The sequence below is a fragment of the Perna viridis genome, chromosome 13 (genome assembly GCF_037379345.1).
Source record: "Perna viridis isolate PV_CMFRI_1.1 ecotype Kerala chromosome 13, ASM3737934v1, whole genome shotgun sequence".
Taxonomy (NCBI): Eukaryota; Metazoa; Mollusca; class Bivalvia; order Mytilida; family Mytilidae; genus Perna; species Perna viridis.
In genome coordinates, this window is record NC_142457.1 from 31,420,570 (window position 1) to 31,438,142 (window position 17,573).

Sequence of the window (17,573 nt, forward strand, 5' to 3'; positions counted from 1 at the left end):
AAAATAAATCTCTTGTGAACAAATTAGAGGCTCTAAAGGGCATGAATTACTCATTTGGAGAATTTTACATCATGTTATCATATCAATTGATCATTTAAACAAAAGGTTTATAGAGTTCCCGATCATTCGTGCAATCCACTGAACCATCTGAGCCATGTAAAGGCAGAAGTATGGGCTGAAATGTGCTTCCCCTTAGGGTTTCAATAACCACATTAGACACCAGAAAAGAGGATCGTTTATAGAGGGCATTATAGTTATTAAACCTATCAAGTTTCAAAAGGTTGGCACCTGTGGTTTCAGAGGAGATGATCTTTGAAAACTGCCAAAACCTATGGTCCAGGTGAGCTAATGATTAATTGCAGGCAGTTCGAATGACAACAGAAATTTAAACCTACAATGTACAGTACCTGAATCGATCTGTACAACAAATATTGAGCTTGGTCATTGATCACCGATCAGTTTCCGGTCGGTCATCGATCTGTCAAACAATCCATTTAACTGGTGATCGCATAACTTGACTACAGAGCTGTCAATGTATTTTACGGTTTTTGTTGTTTTCTTTGTCAATTTTACACATATTTACATAATGTTATATATTCAAACACCAGTTTATAATTTCATTTTACATTTTTTTTTCATTTAAAACAGATCTTACGTCATTTTACATATCAAAACTGCAATTAGATCGGTCACCGTTCATCGATCAGTCAGTGATCAATCCGTCAAATCCCTGCATGGATCGGTTCAAGGACTGTACATAAAAGTATACTGAAAAATTTCACATTTATTTCATATCAAAAAGACCTCATTACAAACCATATTTCTGGGAAAACAGATATACAGAAATAATTTGAAGGGTTAATATAATGCATCATAGTCATCCAGTAAAAAATAATTTACATTCTCTGCATGACTGTTAAGATGGAACTGTACTCTCTGATGTTGATATTATATAACAATGATCATTGAATCTCTAAAAGACCTGATTTTACAAGATCAACAAACAAAGCAGAAATTGGCCAAAATGGGAAGTAAATGTATGGCGAAAAAATTCAATACAATCTGATTTAAATAATTCTGCTTTAAAGCCAAAGAAAACAAGGTATTATAACACATTTTAACACAAATTTTACAGTCTGAAAAAGTCAGCAAATTTTCATAGTGAATAGAAGACACAGATATTAAAAATGCATAAAAATAATAATAATACAAAAATGTTATAATTTTACATCTTCATGATAATCTTTGTTTCTAGTGAAGATCCTGCACTTTTTCTGCGTAAGCACTATTTGTATTTCAGTCACAGCTGAAAACTGTTCCAGTCACAAGTGTAACATGTTTCAGTCAGGAGTGTAATCTGTTTCAGTCAGAAGTATAAACTGTTTAAGTCAGAAGTGTAAACAAATTCAGTAAGAAGTGTAAACTGTTTCAGTCAGCAGTGTAAACTGTTTCAGTCAGAAGTATAACTTGTTTCAGTCAGAAGTGTAAACTGTTTCAGCCAGAAGTGTAATCTGTTTCAGTCAGAAGTATAAACTGTTTTGTCGGAAGTGTAAACAGATTCAATAAGAAGAGTAAACTGTTTCAGTCAGAAGATTAACTTGTTTCAGTCAGAAGTGTAAACAAATTCAGTAAGAAGTGAAAACTGTTTCAGTCAGAAGTTTAAACTGTAACATTTTGCTTCCCATACCAACTCTTATCACTGGATACCATATATGCTGTGTTCATGACCTAAAAATGAAGAAATGTGAAACATTTTGAAAAAAATTGATTGATTACTGTGGAAGTACTTTAATTCTTGGCCCTCCCACGAAAACCACAATAATTGGTACCCCACGAACAATAGTACTTTCACAGTAATTGATTATTGCTGAACAATTTCCTATCAAACAAACCCTGCTTTGAACTAATTCAGCACACTGTGCAATATTTATTTTGTGCTAGCTCAAAGAGGAAACAGCTCACAGGTATGTGGTCAACCTTCCACAAAAGGAAGGTTGTATTGATTTTTGGGGTCATGGCCTGAACCGTTTTAGAATGGGGGAAGCATTTCATAGATTTTAATTCCAGTGAAAGCATAGGAATGTCTATGGTATTGTTCCACAATATTGTATACCATAATAGTTAGGCTGGTAATGACATGCCACCCTACTTGGACACATTGTTCAGACTCTAAGCAAACTAGAAGTCACTGTTCCCCTAAAATACCCTGTACTTAGAGAAGAGGCAGTAACTACCAATTTTAATGATTTTGATGTGACTAGGCCAGTGATCAAACCCACGACCTCCTGTACTTGTGGCGAGTATACTACTCTGAAACCAGCAAGGCTGTTTTTTAAAAGGGGATTCAAAATATTATTGCAACTAAAAAATATATAAAGACACTTAGGAAAAAATAGAAAAATTGTTTGCCACTCTCCATTCCATTCCCGGTGACCTGGTCCATGCTCCCAGTTTTTAGTGGAGTCAGAGTTGCTCATTTGCTTTTGTTACTTTGTATGTATGATTTTAGTAACTTTATGTTCTTTGTTGTGTATGTCTGTTTTCCATGTCTGGTCTTTGTCCCTGGATTACATTCTTTTGATTACCACTATAACCTTGGTTCCTTTGATTACTCTTTTACATGGAAGAGATGCCCACACCAAAAAAATCAAGATCAGGTTATTAACATGCTGAATCAATTATATAAGTATTTAGTGCTGCGGAAAGGTATCAAAAACTTTAATGGTCCTAGAGGGTATATGGCTGTATCATATGTCAATGTTAAGATAAATCAATGTAGTTTTTGAATATTATATATATCAAAGTGAAATACGGTAAAGTTTTCTGCTATTTTGCATTAATTAGAGGAGGGGTCAAAGATCAATCGACCCCAATACACTTTGATAAGTAATTTAAATGAAATCATTTATTGTAGGTATTGGAAAACAAATAACATGTAAAGATCACATGTAAACAATTTCAAAAATGTAAGAAAGAACTTTTTCTGACAAAAGTTGACTATTAAATCACAGAATAAAGTTGCCCCTAAAAATGGTTGCATTCTTAGTGCATTTTCATTGATTAAGAGGTAATAAGAATATTACAATGTATATCTAAGTATTCTTTACTGAATAACGAATAAAATAAACACAAAGTTCTCGATTCGATCTGCGACATAGGCTTTGCAAAATGAATTTGAAGTCGCAAATTTTCATATATTTAAACTATTAATTGTCCTAAAATTGTATAACACGAAATCATTTCCTTGCAATCTGTCTAGTTTCCTGACTGTTTTATGAACAGACACATGTCAGAAAAAGTTCTTTTTTACATTTTTGAAATTCTATACATATGATCATTACATGTTACTTACTTTCCATTACCTACAAATCACTTATCAAAGTGTATTGGGGTCGATTCATCTTTGACCCCTCTCCTAATTAATGCAAAATAGCAGAAAACTTTACCACTTTTCAAGAATTATATTTAAAAAACTACATTGATTTTTCTTTCCACTGACACATGATATAGCCATATACCTTCTAGACCCATTAAATTTCGAAAAATCCTTAGCCATCCGCAACACTAATTAAAGTAATGCATGGTAACACAATGTTAAAAGTCAAAGGACCATAACTCAGTAAATAACCTTTCCAACCCAATCAAAATTTGAATTTTACATGTAACTTGCTATGGTTAAGTGATTCACCAAATATCAAATGAGTATCTGCAAACATGCTTGTTGAAACTGTCAAATAAATTGTTAAGCAAGGTGAAACCTAAAGTCTCCTTTGGTATAAGTGACTTATAGGGGGCTAATAACATCTGTATTATTAATATACTTACACATCAATTCCATATTTTTTAACAAGATCGTCAATGATGTCTCGTCTTTCTACAATCTCAAGAGCATCAAACAGCTGTTTAACACAGTCATCCTGTGACCTGTTACTCCTGTTTTGGTGATCTCGCCATCTTATTAATGCTGTGATGATTTGTTTTGTGGTCTGGTACGGATTGTCCAATTGGATTTTCTCAATTTCAGGTTGAGTGATTCCTAGTGCTAATGCAACCTGTGACCACTCAAAGCCCAATTTAGCAGCTACGTACATAAGTCCTATTTCAGACAACAGCTGTAAATGACCTGAAAGAAACGTATCAAGATAAATGATAACTACACTCCTTGACACTTTAACGTTTCCCATTTTAGAATTCATGCATTGTTCATTGTGCATTTACACATTTTTGCACTTGTTTAAACGCACTATGAACACATGATACAAGCGTTCTTTTAAACACATGCAAGGAGCTTTCATTTAAACATGCTATAAGAGTGTTTGTTTAAATGCACAATAGAAGCCTTGATTTATTTTTGTACTTTGATTATTTCCTTTATTCAACTGTTATTTTTATATACATGTAATTAGCTTTTATTGATTTAAATATATTCATTAATTCAATTTTCTATTTCTTCTTTTGTCATTATTCGTTAATATTATTTTTTTTATTGTTTGTCTACTTAACGTTTAAACGCTTGCTGTAAGTGTTCGTCATTCTTGTGTTTAAACGCAAGCTAGGAGTGTTCATTTATTGTGCGTTTAAATGCACGCTGGGAGCATTTGTTTATCATTTGTTTACCATTGAAAATAACCAAATAAGTATTGTTAAACGTGATTTTTCCAAATTTTGTAGTTTTTTGCAGGTTTTCACCTTCCATAAAATGAACATTGATGAAATCGTAAAAAAAAATAAACCATTTAAAAAACATAAAATCATCCACTGTACTAGGCATATCTCACTTTTGGCCCTTTGCTTCAATTTTTTTTTGTAAAATAGGGGGCCAAATATGGCTATTATCGTATCTTCTCCTTTAACCATGTTTTCTATATTTTTAAAAACAGTTCATGTATGACAAAAGTTTGGTATTTGTAGGACTTTTGAAAAAAAAAATTATCATGTAATTTGAAAACATCCTTATCCTTATGAACATATCTTAGTTATCTTGAAAGAGGGAAACCAAATCAATTAATGAAAACCAATTAATTTTTGTGAAATATAAACAATTTTTTAAAAATTGAAAGAGTTTATTTCCATGAAAAGGTTGATCTGTATTGGTTGATTGGACATGCAGAATGTAAGTCATCAATTATGCTAAATGGATCTGCAAAAATATTTATATCTGCAAATTTGTCTACCAGTATAAAACTGTTAAAGTTCACTTGTGCGAAAACATGTTGGTTTACAGTATCAAGTTCAACAGACTGCTCCAGGGATGCATGGTTTATAACCCCCATTTTTTCCATCACGCATCAAAAGATAATTTTAAAGTTTGCCTGCGATGGATAGAGTTAACAACTTGATAATGCAACACCATGCTGATACGGCGATGTCTCTAGCAACAAGGAAATGCAAGACTCACTAGAACATCCACTGCCTAGAACACCCATTCCCTAGAAGAGAATTCTACCTTTCAATAAAAGTTCGAATGATCACTTCTAAATTATGTTTGTCATTTCTGACAGAAAATTTGTTAGCCTTTATGTTACAAACTCTACATGTATGATGTACATGTATATGGGCGACCAAGAGCTGACATTTTTCATCCATGTTTAGTTGTTGTCTCTCTGTTCTCCATACTTCCACATGTACATGTAGGTAGGATATCACTAATACTCTGTCCCTACTAAATCTATTTGTCATTTAGTTAATAGTTAACCACACACAGGCAATTCATGTTGCATTGTTTTACCACAAGTGTTAACTAGTTAAATAACTACATAAATGGGAAGCTTATGATTAAACAATGATAAAATGGAGTTTCCATGATTTATTTCCATTCTAATATGACCAGTTTATTCATAATTGTGAATAGACACAGCCTATGTTGAATAGACACACCCTATGTGTTGCACAGAATGTTATTCATTTGAATATCAGTTTTTTACCATGGCTGTTGTCTATACAGCATTTTTTCTACCATGGCTGTGGTCTATACAGATTTTTTACCCTGGCTGTGGTCTATTAAGCCTTTTTTTACCATGGCTGTGGTCTACACAGCTTTTTTCTACCATGGCTGTGGTCTATACAGTTTTTTTTTACCATGGCTGTGGTCTATTCAGCTTTTTTACCATGGCTATGGTCTATACAGCTTGGAAGCACTTCATATTAGAATTTTCCTGTTACAATAGGAATGAACTTTCAGGTGTTAGGAGACCTTTTTTTCTTGCCATGGTATTTTGCCCTTTCACATAAAGTAATCATTTAAGGCATAGCTAAAAATAAAGTAAAGCCAAAACAAATAACAGTCTTCATTCCAGGTATGACCAAGAAAAAAACAATAGGGTAGGTGCATGTAAATAGGTAATGTATCTAAAAAAAAAATTATATCTAGTAAATTGGGAAGCAATGTAACCTACTTGAGCATAAATAGCCATATAATGTTAAGGGTAGGCATGATAAAATATGATAGGTAGGGTAGCAAGAAACAGACATATTACTTTTTGCCTTATAGAAAGTGACGGCAACATGCAAACCCAAAATCTAAAAGCCCCACCCTAAAAAACTTACACAATGCTTTCATATGTTTTAAATCATATGTTTAGGACCAATATAAAAATTAATGTTTTCTACCTATAAAATTTGTTTTCTTAATTATATGAATGTGTACCTTTTTTTTAACATTACAACATACATTAGGGATTGATTTTAATCAATATTTTAACTAGCTAGTTTGAGCAAGTATCAAAATATTCCATTCACTAAATTTCAGTTCTTTCTGTTATTTCTTTACTCCACTAATAAAATTTGAAGTATCCAACAAGCAAGTTTTTATTTTTCTTTTTACCATGGGTTAACTTGTTTCGTCCGAAATATAAACATATAATTTTCATATGTTATTTCATTACGGTCCTAAACATATATTCTTTAGATGTTTTTAAAAAATAAAGAAAAGCATATTACGCATTTTATCCAATGAAAAGTAAAGGACGAAAATGCCCCTCCCCCTTCCTCTTATATACATTATTGCTTCAGATATTTTTACCTGGTCCATCAACAACATCACAGTTAGTCCTCATAAACTCTGATACCGTTTGTATATGTCCTGCTAGGTCAGCATCATCTACAAATTCTGCAATAACAATACACAAATACATAGGAAATTTGTGCAGATAAGGTCATAGGTCATAGATATTGTTTTGTATTGTAACATTGTATATTGTATTACCACTATGGAGTTGTGAGATGTATTGTCATACATGTATAATAATATATTATCATTAGGTAGGTGTATTAAATAGCAGTCTTTGTAAAAATCATGCAAATTCTGTAAAAGGTGATATAAACCAAAAAAAAGGCAACACATTGTAAAAGGAAGATATACCCCAAAAAAGGCAACACATTTTTATTTTCCCCCGTGCAGGTCTGGGTGTTAAAAAAATAGGCCTGCAGCAGCGCTAAGCTTGTCGTAAAAGGCGACTAAATAGTGCTCAGAACCCTAGCCGGGGGCTAGGGCGCTCTGCCCACAGAGCAACTGGGACGTGTGCCCCAGGTGGTGGAATGGGGTACCCCGGGTGTGTTACATGCTGGGGTTGTCAGGCTATAATACGGAAAACCTGACCGCAAACCATAGTGGTGCACTAATAATCAAATATCGTCTGAATATAGCTGAAATATTGCTGCTTGGACGTTAAACCTAACAAACAACAAACAAAAACATTTTTATTTTTGTTATTAAGTTGCTCTATACATGTAGGTCTATATGATGAAATGTATTATTTATTCCAACTTGTCTGCTCTTAGGAGATAATCAACATTGAAAATCCAATAGATTCTATTGCATTTAAGTGTCATTTACTGAGTTATATCCCTTAATTTTGAATTCAACAGTACATTCTATATAAATGTTTATTTCCTAACAAGAGTTAAATGAAAAACTACATATTAATTTCTGTTTACTGTAGCATTTTAAACAAAATATCAAAAATGAAAATATGTAGGCTTTCCAACAAATAAATCACATTTTGCATGATTCTTAGATGGAGTGATACTTAGTTGATAAGCAACTTAACTGCTAGAATAAGAGAAATTCAGTTAAAGTTTGAGTATACATGTACAAACTTGCAAATAAACCAGAATTATATGAAGTAAAAACAGAACTTTGATTAAGGAGGTAGATATAGGGTAAGAGACATCACTCTTGAAATCAGTGATATATTTGTATCATATTCAATTTCACCTAAGCCTTTCAAGCTTTCCTTTGAATTAGCCTGAAATCAGTCCATATTACTTACATGCTTACATGATCAAAATGTGATCATTTTAACTAATGCTGTTGTTTTGTAAAAAACAATATATATTTGCTTTGCCTTGACAGTATGTCACAGCAGTGGTATTGTTTCCCTGAAATTACCTGTGAGATGATACTGTTTCCTCAAACAAAGTGCCCCAACTTGTCCAAAAAAAGGCAAGTGTTTATTATGGTAATTCTGCTTAAAGAGGTAGACCTAGGGTAAGGGAGACAACTCTTAGAAATCACTGAAACATTTGTATTCAGCATTTTAAATCAATCTCATGTAAGCATCAACATAACTTGAACAGATTTCATTCTGTTCAGGCTGATCAGCTTTGGTAATATTGATATCAGCATGTCACTGATTTCAAGAGTTATGTCCCTTATCCTAGGAGTAACTCCTTAAAATTACAGTGATTAATTGTTTATTACTTAATTTTTTCTTTATAACCTTCATATAAAGATTAAAACTAAAGCCCCGTGGAGGTCTGGGTGTCAAAAAAATAGGCCTGCAGCAGTGCTAAGCTTGTCGTAAAAGGCGACTATATAGTGCTCAGAACCTTAGCAAGGGGCTAGGGTGCTCTGCCCACAGAGCAACTGGATTGTGTGCCCAAGGTGGTGGAATAGGGTACCCCTGGTGTGTTACATGCTAGGGTTGTCAGGCTATAATACGGAAAACCTGACCGCAAACCATAGTGGTGCACTGTGTTGGGAAAGATGCCACGTTCCTCGCACGTTAAAAAACCATACTGTGGTATTCTCCAGGAGTAGGAACCATATGGCTCTGCCACGGGAGGCTAAATTGCCCGACCCTACCCACCTCTCCCTATTTCCGGTGGCAATCAAAATTTTTGGACCCCATTATCCTTGTGTCCTATCCCATTTTTCATTTCATCATCATTTCATGTTCATTTTGTCATCCACTTCATGTTCATCGCCTGAATATAGCTGAAATATTGCTGCTCGGGCGTTAAACCCCAACAAACAAACATTAAAACTAAATGTTTTGAACTGTTAGCCAACAATTCTCAATTCCAAAACAAATTGACACATTTTCCCAATTAATAAAGGATGGGGTAGTTTTAAAAAAAACTGCAAAGCTACATATAAACTGTGTTGCTTAACCTTATAACAAAACATACCAGGATCTAATGGCACTACCAGACATGACGGAACCATAATATCTTTGTCCTTAGGACAGGGTTTGACTTCATAAATCCCCTTTTGGCACCTCATTTCCAATACTTCTCCTGGGTATTTGCTTGGATTATTATCTCCCCTTAGTAAACAGTGTGAGCAGTACAAATATCGCTCAAATCTGACGAACGGCCATTCTTGCAGTAATGCTAACATATCATCACTGACTTTAAGAATCAAAAACCATAATTCTTGTAGATCATTGCCCCTAACTGCAACATTTACACAGACATTGCCATTTTCTGATGTTTTTTCTAGCAGTAGTTTTGTCTTGTTTCTAAATGCTAATGTCCCATTCTTCCAATCTTCACGGTTCAGTATGTGGGATTGGAGTCGAGCATTGAGTTTTTCGAAGAAGTTTGGAGGAAGTTTCTTTGCAAATTCAAGCTGGTACCTAATTTCTATGACATCAAATGGTGACCGTTCAGGCCAAGTTGAATTAAAAGAAGAAGGCTTCTCAGCTTCCAAGAACCAAGGAAATCGCAAGACACGACTAGCGCCATATGTACTTGGCAAACCAGGGATTTTTGGAACTTCATAACAAAGGTCAAATTTGAGCATAAGATCAATGAACATATCCCTAGCATCAGTGGATAGTTTGAAATGTAGCAAACAGTAGTGAAGAAGCTCCAATGTCATTAAACCTTTTGTTAGGAAATCATCTTTCATCAAGTCAAATTTGTTTTTGTTGAGTCCCGCCATTCTAGAGTTTCCTTCATCAAATATGACATGCTTCTGAAAATCATGGTGGAAGATCGTCCTAAGCATTTCAACTAATGTTTCAGGTCGATGAAAAACTAGACCACGTAGTTTTGGGTTATCATGGTACCAAATGATCTCCCCAGTTACATGCAAATACCGCAATATAACATCAAGACTCTTCTCTGCTGAACCTTGGAGGGAGATCATAGACTGGTTCAATTTACCCATCACATCTTGGAACAGAAAGATGGTCTCCTCCCAACTAAGTACCCGCTGGGTAGCATCATGAAGCTTTGATAAGAACAGGTACCACGGTTTAGGTAGGGGCCTTTCATCTGTCTCTTTTAATTTTCCAACTAAGTTCTCCTTGAAGTCTGGAATATTTAGCAAGTCATCTGCGCAGCTAACCACAAAGACTTTATTAGGCAGTGGTACTCTCTCATTTAACAATTTCTGTAGGTGGTTAGTTTTTTCCCTCAATCTTTGAGTTTTTATGTCCTCAAATTTGGTTCCGCTATCTTTTCCTGTAACAGATTGCAGTTCATTGTTTAATCTCTTTAACTCAAATTTCAAATCTTCAATCTTCCCCTCTTCATCTGCCTGCATTTTCTCCAAGATGTTAATTGTTCGTTCTTCAACTTCATGATCTTCACACATATCAGCATGTGTTCCAACCAGCATAATAGTAGCCCCAGGTGCTCGATCAATGATAGCATCTATCCAACTACCCACTAGGAATTCATAATGCTCAGCCTTGTATTTAGACAAGTCTAATACAACAACATGGAGGGCTTCTGGCGTTAGGAAGAGATGATGTGCTGCTGAGTAGATGTGGTGACCTCCAAAATCCAGAAGCTGGACACGAAGATCTGATTCAGGTTCCCATAAATGTCTCTCGAGAACCCATGTTCTCTCATGCTCCGCTGTGAGTTTGGATTTGCCTAGCATTAAAGCATTGCGTAAACTTGTTTTGCCAGCCTTAGCAGCACCTATGAGTATCATTTTCCTTCTGTGCTTTGCTTCACTTATTCTCAACTCCTGCAAATATTTGAACACAGTCTCGATTCCATATTGACAAACTTCTTGAGGAGGCTGAACAAGCCCATTATCATGCAGACTTAGTCTCTCTAATTTTTCTAGCTTGTCCATCATTGGAGGGAGATGTTTCAATTTGTTGTGCTCTAGGTTTAATTCTTGCAATGTGGTCAACAGATGGATTATTTCAGGAAGAGACTCTATCTGGTTCATTGCAGCGTTTATTTGAACAAGATTTTCACACTGACAAATTTCATCGGGGAGTGCTGAAAGCTTGTTATTTTGAAGGTCTATATATTTCAGATTTTTAAGTTTCTTAATTCCAGCAGGTATCTCTTCTAAATAATTGTCACTTAATTGAAGACATTCCAATTTCTTTAGCTTAAACAGTTCATTTGGAAGTCTCAATAAAGCATTTCTCTGTATTATCAATTTTCTGAGGTTTTTCAGCCCCTTGATATCTTTAGAAATTTCTGTAAAATAATTCCCACTAATATTCAATAGTTTCAGCTCCCGGAGCAAAAAAAGTTCAGGGGGAATGTAAGAATTGAGTTTCATTGCACCAGATAGATCTAATTCTTGCAATTTTGAACACTTGCCAATACTAGTTGGAACATATTTTAGAAAGTTTCCTTTCATTATAAGCCTTTGAAGCTTAGCTAGATCTTGAATATCATCAGGTATAGTATTAATTTGGTGCCAGCTGATATCAAGTTCAATCAGCTCTTTAATGTGGCATACAGCTTCCGGCAGCACTTTCATTGCATCATCTTTAGGGTACCATTTTCTAGACAAATTCAATTTTTGTAACAGCTGACATTCTGAGAGTTCATCTGGAACCTCTGACAGTATATTACCACATAAGTTTAAGTCCCGTAACCTTTTCAACTTTCCGATTTCTGGTGACAGACTGGATATATCATTATCACTGACATCCAAACTTGTGAGATTCTCTAGTGAAAAGATGGGACTAGGAATCTGCTGCAGCATATTAAAACTGAGATTTAACCTCTCAAGGTTCTGACAGCCACTAAATGAGTTCGGCAAACGCTGAATATAATTTCCAGTAGCATTGAAATGCTTCATAGAAACTAAAGAACCCAGTGAAGTGCCTCCTACTGGAAATGATTGAAGTTTCAAGAATGGCAAAGCTACTTCTTCTAAGCCCATGCTGTAGATGCTTCGTGGAACCCAGCCTTTCCATTTTCCCTCTGGAACTACCAAGGTCTCCTGGCCTTTCTGGTTTCTCTGAACATACTTCTTCAGTTGCTCAGATGCCTCGCTTGGTCCCTTCAGACTAGAGGTAGCCATCATGGCTCAGCTGCAACATTAAGTTAAACATAGATTTAAAGTCTCTCAAAAATAAATTCCCCAAAAAGTCTGTGGTTCAAAATTCTAGCAGTCCTTTTCACAAAAAAAACTTACGTGTAAAATTAGTCATAAGGAATGACATCATGACATCAAAACTTTTACTATTTTTACACTTGAGATTTCTTGTGGATACTGGTAATGTACCTAACAACATATGTCTAAACTAACGACAGAGTTACATGAAATTTGGTACATTATTTTCCAAGGATCTGTGCTTAAAATATGTGACCTACAGACATAAGGACAGTAAGACAAATAGAAATGCCAAAAACAATATGGCTCCCCACAAAAGTGGGGTTTAGATGTAATTAAAACTCTAGGTAACATTTACATTGTTTAGTCAGTATTTGAACAAGATTTTGTCAGCATTTTTATACTTCTGTCAGTACATTATTACAGGTGCATTCACTTGTGATGAAATAAAATTTCTAAATGATAGAATTTGTCTTCACCATCCTAAAGGAGTGTTTCTAAGATGCACTGAATTAAGTTCTGCAAAATTTGTTCAATGTACCACAATACATTTAACAACCAAACTGACGGTTGATGCTCAAATTCTCCAAACTTTTGTGACCACTAGTTTAAAATATATTAAACTGCTGATGTTACAATGGAATTCAATACATTATTTTCCAAGAATAAAAATCTTGTTTGTAAAATTTTTGCTATTTATACAACTGTAAAAATATTTACTGGAAAATAGAAAAACAAGATTATTATGTCTATATAGACATACATGTATGTCCCCCATTGCTTAAAGTAGAAGAGTCCCATTACTCCTGAAAAAAATTGTTGAATTAAGGTGGCGCAATATGATCATCTACATGCATGTACATTTATGTCAATCAAAATTTGAACAAAATCCATTGAGTGGTTTTCCAAGAGTGACATGCAGACACATGCACACATGTAAGGACATAAGTTTTTATATGCCCCTTTCTGCATTGCAGTGGGTGATGCAAAAACAAAATTTACCTTATCTTATAAAGGTGGGTAACCAAGCTAGTCTAGTTAAAATCACAAAAAAATTACTTGTAAATAAAATGCCTTTTTCTCTTCTTTCAATCCATAACAACCATTTTACCCAATCTTTGTAAAGTGCTGTATTTTCTGTCTGTGAACAGCTTTAATTACCAAATCTGTTTCATTTACATACCTAAAACTATTTAAAAAGTCAACTTTAGTAATTATTCACATTAACTTTTTTTTACATACATTATACCATTATTTCCTAATCAAGAATTTACCAAATTACCAATCAAAATATTGTAATACAATTAATACCGTTGGTATAAACACACGCACCAATCAAATTGATTTATGACAGGTATGGGTGATTTAACTAACAAGAGTAATTGGGAAATACATTGCTGATTTGCCATGTGTGACGCAAATTTCAATACATGGTACCACTCATTTTTAATTCATGGCGCAAGGAAAGTAATACATACATGTAGCGCAGAACCATGAAAAAAGAGGTCATGGTGAACCCTGAACCCTACAGAAGTACTTCTGAATAGGAATCTCAATGACTGTTAAATGTTGACTCCTGATACTCAATAATCTTAGGCCAAAAGAAATAATAGTCTTGTTACCTGCTTCATGCAATACTCATTGAGTCAATGAGGAAAACATCTAGACTTTACCAGTGCTTCAGCCAAAATGGCTATAAAATGTTTAGGTTAGGCACAATACATGTACATTTGAGAAGGTAAGGTAGCAGAAAACAGACATCTTATTTTCTTTTATTTTTCAGAGTAATTTGGGTCAAATTGAGTTTCATATAATTCACAAAAATTAAGTGCTAGATTAAATTTTTTGTCTAAAAACTCTTAGTAATCGTCTACATGTATATTTAGCAATAATCTGTTTAAAAGGCTATGATTAAAATATCTCAAAGCAGTACATGTACATAAACATGTATACAAAGAACACCTATCTTATGTGATCATGCACAACCTTGATACGTCACTTTAAACAGGTTACACTGCACCCATGGTCAACTGTAGTCAAGGTAAACAGTACCCAAGGTAAACTCTATACAATGCATGCACCACTTTACTCATGGGTTAAGTACAACTGTCTTCAAGGTACAAATGTACATGTAATTTAAGCATGTTAAGAACAAATGAACATGACAGAACAACATTCTACAGGTCAATATCTTGTTGTGTGTCTGTCTGTGTGTTTGAGGTTTGCACTGTTGGCCATTTTCTTGGGGTCCAGGTTTTGTACATTAAAATTGACAGGAAGTTTGTCAGCAACCCATACTCTATCCAAATACAATTGTGTTGACACCTGGTCAGAGTTAGTGGACCATAACCAATTTACGAATGAAGCCAATCAAATGTTATTAGACCAGGTGACTGTGACTCACAATATCCAACTGGGAGGTGTCAATCAGATGTAAAATATATTATTGAACCAATCAAAACTCTCACCATCTACTCGAAGGTACACTCCTTGAGACCTTTAGGTTTCCCACACGCACAATACCTAAACGCTTACCAAAGTTTTTATTTCCAGTTATTACTTGTAGATAGCAACTACCTACCAGCATTTACAAACACAAAAAGAAAAGACAAATAAGTATTGGAAAACATTTACTTCTATCAAATAAACAGCATATTTCATGTAAATATATGAATAAGAAAAGAAATGGGGAATATTTCAAAGAGAAATCAACTCAAGCAATGTATTTTTGACTGAATGGTTAGTTGATTGATAGATGGCTGCCTAGATACCCCTAAGTAACATTAAATGGGCATTGAAAGTATGGCTGGTAAACGCTCTTCCAACTATACACTTTTGATAAAGTGCCCTCCTGATAAACCAGCACCCTTCTGCCCTCAGACCCAAGCTGGAACACTGTGAACGCTTCTATTGTGCGTTTATCGTGCATTTCAACGATGTGTAAACGCACGATGAATGAAGCACGAACACTAAAATGGGAAACATGAATGTCTCAAGGAGTGTAAATACAATCATGGTCATGTGCATGTCTACATACATGTACAAGCTTATGGCTCTATGATACCATATGATACATGTATATTCAGAAACAAATTTACTTTGGATTAAATTTATTCTGTTATAAGGTAAATCTGTTTCTGGGTCAAAAATATATTGTATTCTGTAAAATTAGTGATCTAATTCAAATTGGCTGGTCACTTTGATAGCTGTCTTCATTAGAAATGTTTTCTAGGTATTTAACAAAAAATCAGGATATTTATCGCTTGATTTCCGGTAGGTTAAACTTTTTTTATATAAATAGAAGACTTAAAATATTTTAAAACACATGTTAAGCTCATTCACGTTGGCAGTGGCTTTCAACATGTCAGATGCTAGATGTTAGGATGGCACCAAGTCAGAAAATAGCTTGCCAGACAACCTCTTGCACAGCTGGAGAAGTAAATAGATCTGCTTATATCATGAAAATAATTGGTAAAACTTTGCACTTTATGTTATGTGTACATGGATATTTGGGAGAAATTCACAATCAATATAGAGTGTAATTTGCTGTCGTATTTCATTGAAACTACAGGATTGAGGGTTTACTTGCATAGTTGTGAATCCTAATGCAACTTTGCTGCTCCACCAAATAGCTACCTCGTTCTATTCATGTGGAGAATCAAATACTATTATGACTTTTGAAACAATTGTTGAACTCAAACAGCTAGAACAATCTTATGTTCTTACCGAACCTTCAAATTAAGTGTATAAAAGTCAGTAAAATCAATAAATTAACTTAGGATAAACTTGTCATTTTGGTTTTATACCTTGCGAGAAGATGCGGGTACAATCATTTGTTTCTTTTCATGACCTGAATAATATTTTGGAAAATTTATTTCATGACCTTCTCTCAGTTCCGGTGAAATTAATTTCTAAGTTTTGACCAATGTCGGTAAATTATTAAAATAATTCCGTATCTATAATCTTCACACGTCACGGTCAATCAACTGAGTTGTGATTAAGTTTAACCTGTTTAAAACGATGTTCGGGTTAGGCAAGTGCTTGGTTTACCAAGGTTCAAAATATTTTCATTGAAACTGATACATACATTTTGTATTAAAAGAGACTTTAAAAAAAAATAATGTATGGTGTAGAAAGGTTTGCTAATTTTTCAGGGTTCGGTTTAGAAATGTTCTAGGTATTCTTTAGCTTTTCCAAATTCCCGTGTCGCATTCTACTTCAGGGCCGGATCCAGACACTGAAAAGGAGCCGTGCCAGTCGAGGTTCCCCAGAAAAAGGAGGGGTGCAACATGTATAGGACAAATTATTTGCCATTTTTTGTCAATAACACATGAAAATGACAAATTTACCGATAAAAAGCCTCTAAAGGGAGTGCCACCCCTGCAAAAACAGATTAAACCAATCGGACCTCATAGAAGGAATACATATAGATTCAGGTGTACTATTGCAGAATGAACAGCCCTTACATATTCAAATTAAAGTTAATTGATCTCAAGAGATGAATGGGTTTTCCATAACAATTTACCAAATTGATGATGATCGCAGTGATGATTTCAAAACTTGATAGGCTATTCTTAATATAAAGTGTATCAGACTCTTTCCAAAATGATTGAAGGAATATGTTGCAAAAAGATTTTTTTCCCAAAAGCTTGAAAGTCAGGTTAACTATGGAACTCGGGTCGAGATACAATTATTTGCGAGATAACTGTAAGGAACAAAGACTAATCAAGAGAACCAAGATTCTAGCGAGCGGAAATCAAAAGAATGTAATCCTGGGACAGAGAACAGATATAGAAAACTACACACAACCAAGAACATAAAATAACCAAAAACAATACGTACAAAACAACAAAAGTAGATGAGTAACTCGAACTTCTATAAAAACTGGGAGCATGGACCAGGTGCACCGGTAGGGTAAGCGTCCTCTGATTTTCTAGAAAAAAAAACAATTTTCCAAAAACGTATCTCGCAGTAAAGCCCTTTTCAGCATAATTATAAATTTTGACTAACTTTTATGGGTCTAAAA

The 17,573-nt window shown here is 34.4% G+C and overlaps 1 protein-coding gene across 1 annotated transcript; it reads right to left on the reverse strand.

Moving 5' to 3' along the window:
* Nucleotides 1-1,066: 1,066 nt before the first annotated feature.
* Nucleotides 1,067-16,458, reverse strand: LOC148600326 (malignant fibrous histiocytoma-amplified sequence 1 homolog). The gene is made up of 6 exons (XM_088557414.1): nt 16,354-16,458; nt 13,607-13,736; nt 9,412-12,524; nt 7,022-7,108; nt 3,826-4,123; nt 1,067-1,728 (listed from the first exon to the last, which is right to left on the reverse strand). The coding sequence occupies exons 3-6, from the start codon at nt 12,515-12,517 to the stop codon at nt 1,722-1,724; spliced, it is 3,498 nt and encodes a 1,165-aa protein (XP_088413540.1). The 5' UTR covers nt 12,518-12,524; nt 13,607-13,736; nt 16,354-16,458; the 3' UTR covers nt 1,067-1,721.
* Between the last annotated feature and the right edge of the window lie 1,115 nt (nt 16,459-17,573).